The 5,459-nt window shown below is 37.2% G+C and overlaps 1 protein-coding gene across 3 annotated transcripts in view; it reads left to right on the forward strand.

Annotated features, from left to right (window-relative positions):
- Positions 1-5,459, forward strand: part of LOC106873189 (uncharacterized) — a 31,207-nt gene that overhangs the window by 10,013 nt on the left and 15,735 nt on the right. For all 3 annotated transcript variants that reach the window (XM_014920444.2, XM_014920430.2, XM_014920435.2), the window contains one exon: positions 40-171. In XM_014920444.2, coding sequence (XP_014775930.1) covers positions 87-171 — 85 coding nt within the window. In that variant the 5' untranslated portion in view covers positions 40-86. The remainder of the gene's footprint in view (positions 1-39; positions 172-5,459) is intronic.

Below are 5,459 nucleotides of genomic sequence, written 5' to 3' on the forward strand. Positions count from 1 at the left end.
AGCTAAAATAGAAATAAAACATATGATTTTATATTTTAGCTTGTTTCACCAACAATGAAAGTGTTTCATTAGACACCACCAATGAAATGATGCCAGCTAGACCAGAAAACCTACAAACAAAGTTCTTTGATAATGCCAACATCACATTTACCTGGAATGCAGACACTTCAAGTACATATATTCCTTTATTTCTATATCTAGACTAATTTTGAATGTTGTTAGATGTATGTGTAAAATCTGCTTTGTTTATTTATTAAAAGATAATTTTTAAAATAGAAATGATAATTAGTTGACCTTCAATAATAGATAGAAAAGCTAATTAATTGGAAGATCTTGTTTGGAAGATAACTGAAATTGTAGCAGAGTGAAGGTAACTGAATTACATCCCTTCAAACAGCCGACACCTATATATTCCAACGTTTGGCACTTTCTCCCTCTTTTTTGCCAATTTGGTACACACAAGGAACACACTTGTGCCTAATTCCACGAACCATGTGCATTACTGTCAATCTAATGATGTCTGTGTAAACCGATTTCTTATCATTGTTGCTACAATGATGCCTGCTACAGATTTATTACAGTAAGTGCCATCTGGGAACTGGATATGTTTTCTACTGCACACACATTTCTGTTATTTTCACAATTTTCTCTAGTGTCTAAGTAGCTCTTACTTGTCATTCAGAGAGACCCAAGACATGAGGACATTCGATTTCTTACATGTAAAAGTTGTTTGCACCATCCTTTCTAGTAAATTTTAATTGTTATAGTAAAACAGTCTTCATCTTTTTCTACACACCTAACACACTAGAAAGTGGTGACCCCCCCAACATAAGAAGACTCATCCGTCAGTAATAGTTACTGTTGCCTTCGGAGATGATACACAGCATCTAACTCTGGTGACTCCCATATTCAGATGATGTTCAGAATCCATTCTCTTGCACATGCTCGTTGCCTCCACAAACAAAAATTCTTTCCAGAACTTTCTTGTTAATATTAGCTGTACAGAGTTGTGTTTTGAGTCGTCTCCATTTTTCCCTCCTTTCACTTAGTATCAGGTCTCTTTGGACAGTACAATTTTGGTGTCTAAATTTGTTTTGTTTCCCGCTCATGGTGACAACACTTTTATAGGCATTTTCTACAGTTTTCCAGCAAAATGAATCCTTCCACCTTACCGGCGTTCACTGGAGATGTTAATTTGTGGTTTGGTCAGGTCAAATCTCATTTTCTCGCTGCCAATATTCAATTGGCTCAGCAGCAACTCCATATTTTGCTCACCATGCTTTCTTCTGCACTAACTGCAAATTTAAAAGACTTAATCATTGATATACCCCCAGACACTACCTACTCCTCCATTAAACAGGAAATTGTTCATAGGACTACTATATCTGCCGAGTGCTGTTTTAAGATGCAGCTCAATGATTAACATTTGTGGGATAGGCAGCCGTCTGAATTTCATCTTCGAATTTGCGAGTTGACTGATATTTCTCCTGAGGACAGTTCCTTTCTCAAACAACTTTTCTTCTCCTGGTTGCTGCATAACGTTCGCTTGATTTTGGCGCCCATTGTTGAGGTTAGTTCGGCGGATCAACTAGCTTCTTCTGCCGACAAAGTTATATAATTCTTGGACAGCACACCAGTGGACAGTAAAGTAGTCACTGCCACTTCTATTCCTTCTTCTTCTGTGGTTGACAGCAGTTCAAACCAAGCAGCAATGTTCCAAGCCATTTTAGAACTTACCAAAGAGGTCAGAAAGTTGTGTTCTATGCAGAATTCTTTCAACTGCCACCCCTCTAGCTGTTAGTTTTCTCCTGCCACCTCAACATATTGTTGGTGTCATGGCCATTTTGCTGAGGAGGTGTGAAAATGTGTTCTTCCTTGTTCTTTCTAGTGCCAGGAAAACTAATACAGGAAACTCTGATCACATCAGTAGTCCCCTCTAACCAGATATGAAAATGTGCATTCTTCTTGGAGGATTTCAACTCATGCAAGCTATTTATGGTTGACACTGGTGCATCTTGCAGTATTTGGCCAGTGAAATTTCTTATGCATATGCCTCCTCCTTCAGTCATTTCTTTACAAGCTGTGAACCATTCAGACATGCAATCAAATTTCCCGCTTACTGGATTTGTTGCTTTGTAGGGATTTTAAGTGGATTTTTGTCCTTGATGACCTGCTATATCCAATCTTGGGAGCATACTTTTTACACCATTTCTCTTTGCTGGTGGATGTTCATAACCAGTATCTTTTGGATAGCTCTACAGCTTTATCGATTCCTGGTCGTCATTCAACTACTCCTATGATAAGCCTGATATTTTCCATTGCTGTTTCTGGAGACCCATATCATGCTCTCTTGCATAATTTCCTGGAGCTAACCAACCTAACTTTTTAACCCAGCAAACTTGCTCATTTGGCAAAGCACTTCATTGCTACTACTGGTCCTCTGGTGTTTTTGCATCCTTGTCATTTACCGCTGAACAAACTCAAAGCAGCAAAAGCACAGTTCAACCACATGTTGCAGCTGGGGCTTATACACCCATCCACCAGTCCTTGGTCATCTCCCCTACACCTAGTACTCAAGGGGAATACTGACTTTCGCTCCGTGGGAGATTTCAGGCATTTGAACTCTATTTACTGTTCCAGGCAGGTAACCAATCACACTCCTGCATGATTTTTCTTCTGCATTGCACAGTTGCACAGTATTTTCAAAGGTAGACCTAGTAAGGGCTTATCATTAAATTCCTGTCAACCTGGATGATACTGAAGACTGCTATCATCACTCCATTCAGGTCCTTCGAATTCCTCTCCATACCTTTCAGACTTAGAAACGTAGCTAGTACGTTCCAGAGATTCATGGATGAAGTCACGCATGGGTTGCATTTTGTGTTTGCATATATAGATGACCTCCTAATTGCTAGTTCTACTCCTGAGGAACATGTCCAGCACTTAACACTGCTCTTTCAGCATTTAAGTACATGCAGGTGAAAATATATCCAAGTGGACCTTATCGTGAACTTGCATGCTCCCACGTTTGTTTTTATTGCAACTTTTGCTGGTATATCTGTGCATTCCTGCTTTCCTTGATTTGTATTTTTGGCTGCCAGTTTTTAACTTTCTGCCACTCAGAGACCACTCTCTCTGCTCAAAAAGTTGGGACAGATATTTTTTTTTCCAGTGAGAGCAGAAAGTAGAATCTTATATTTTCTTCCTTTCCTGTGCCTTTTTTGGCATTCCTCTGCTCTGCTACAAATTCTCAAAAATTATTGACAGCGATCTCAGAGTGTGATCATGTAGCAGAGTGAAGGTAGCTGGATTATGCCCCTTTGATGATATAGGCCACCAGATAGCGTGACAGCTGACACCTATGTATTCCAGTGTTTGGTGCTTTCCCCTTCTCTTTTGCCAATTTGGTACACACAAGGATTACCATTTCACTTGTGCCTAATGCCATAAACCATGTACGTTACCGTCATTCTAATGATGTCTTCCTAAGCTGATTTCTTATCATCATTGCCACAATAATGCCTGCTATGAATTCATTACAGTAAGTGCCAACCAGGAACTGGATGTTTTCTACTGCACACATATTTCTGTTACTTTCACGATCTTCTCTAGCATCTAAGTAGCTCTTACTGGTCATGCAGAGAGACTCAAGACACGAAGACATTCGATTTCTTACATGTAAAAGTTGTGTTTGCACCATTCTTTCTAATAAATTTTGTTATGGTAAAACAACCTTCATCTTTTTCTACACATCCAACATGCTCCAAAATGTTGATTATTTAAAGGTCTCTGTAATATATTTATTATTAGCTCCACAGTAAAGACATTATAAACAATGCAATCTTTATCATGAATTTTCAACTCAGAATAATGAGTAGTTTCCTACAAAACCTCAGCACATCCTACCCTTGAGTACTGTACCCCTATACAGGATAATCCACATGTGTCAAGTAGGTTACATTCAGTAGAGAGCCACATTCCTTTACTGAAAATTAACATTGTATTGTACTTTATATCTGTTACCTCTAAACTTGTAACAAATAACTTTCATTTGAATCTGTTAGTTCTATTTGCTATTTTTTATGATCCACATTATTCCACTTTTGAAATTACACACCAAAGATGTCTACTTTTCATTTTAATAACAACTAGCTTGGAACTTCTTTCTTTAAATCTTTCACTTGTTCATGACACCAAATTTATTCCTTACATTCAAGTTTTAAAATATTAGGGTTTATATTATAAGAAATAGATTTTTAAATGTTGAAGAATATGTCTACTTTGCATGGAAAGAATTGCTGGATCCTTAAATATCTTTTCATGTGGTTTATAAGTCTATTTTATTTTATAATCATTGATCATTCAATATCATTGTTTTTGTAAGGTGGTGAGCCGGCAGAAACGTTAGCATGCTGGGTGAAATGCTTAGCGGTATTTCACTTGTCTTTACATTCTGAGTTGAAATTCCGCTGAGATCGAATTTGCCTTTCATCCTTTTGGGGTCAATAAATTAAGTACCCACTGTGTACTGGGGTCAATCTAATTGAATGGCCCTCTTGCCCAAAATTTCAGGCCTTGTGCCTAGAGTAGAAAAGAATATCATTGTTTTTGGCTTTTGTATCATCATTGACATCATAATTACATTAATGTCTGATTTTCCATGCTAACATAGATCTGTACTATAGTATCTTTCCAAGATTCTCACATGTTTGAAAGGACTAAACTAAATTCTACACTGCCTTTTTCATGAGTTTTATTAGTCTCCCTCTTGTTGGTGCATGTATCCACTATCACTCTCAAAGTTACTTTATCACACAACATCATATGTCTATACTATGTTCAACTTATTTGAAGCTCACATTCAACAAATTGAACTTAGTTGATTCCTCTTTAATTTTTTTCATTTCTACTAATTTTTGTGCAAATGTTTCATTACCATGCAATATAATAACTCCATGATAAGGATCATATAGTCAACTGTATAGAAAGAGAAATCTTTGTTAATAGCGAATGCTGCTCTCTAAACTAGGTACCTTTAACTCCAGGTACTCTGTCATATCTCACTTCATCTTTAGAAATAACTAGCAGAAATACCCGGCTTTGCCCAGGTTAAAGAGAATAATGAAATCTAAAATGCCGTCTAGACTACGCAACCCTCAACTGTTAGTAGCTACGATACCATATTTCTACATTAATAACTCTCCAATCCATGCCAGCATGGAACATAGACATTAAGTGGAATGCTAGAAGAAAGTTTTCAACTCATATGTATATAAAGTAAATACACGTAATTCAGAAACATGTTTTGTGTATTTTATTTCGTAACCAAACAAACAGGTACAGATTATAAATAATGAAAGGCCAATTTTGGTGATTCATTTGACAGAGGTAGTAGAGAGACAATGCAATGATAAATCTGAGGTTGGATCTTGAAAGTTTGGATGAATGCTGCCTCAGTT

The sequence above is a fragment of the Octopus bimaculoides genome, chromosome 11 (genome assembly GCF_001194135.2).
Source record: "Octopus bimaculoides isolate UCB-OBI-ISO-001 chromosome 11, ASM119413v2, whole genome shotgun sequence".
Lineage (NCBI taxonomy): Eukaryota > Metazoa > Mollusca > Cephalopoda > Octopoda > Octopodidae > Octopus > Octopus bimaculoides.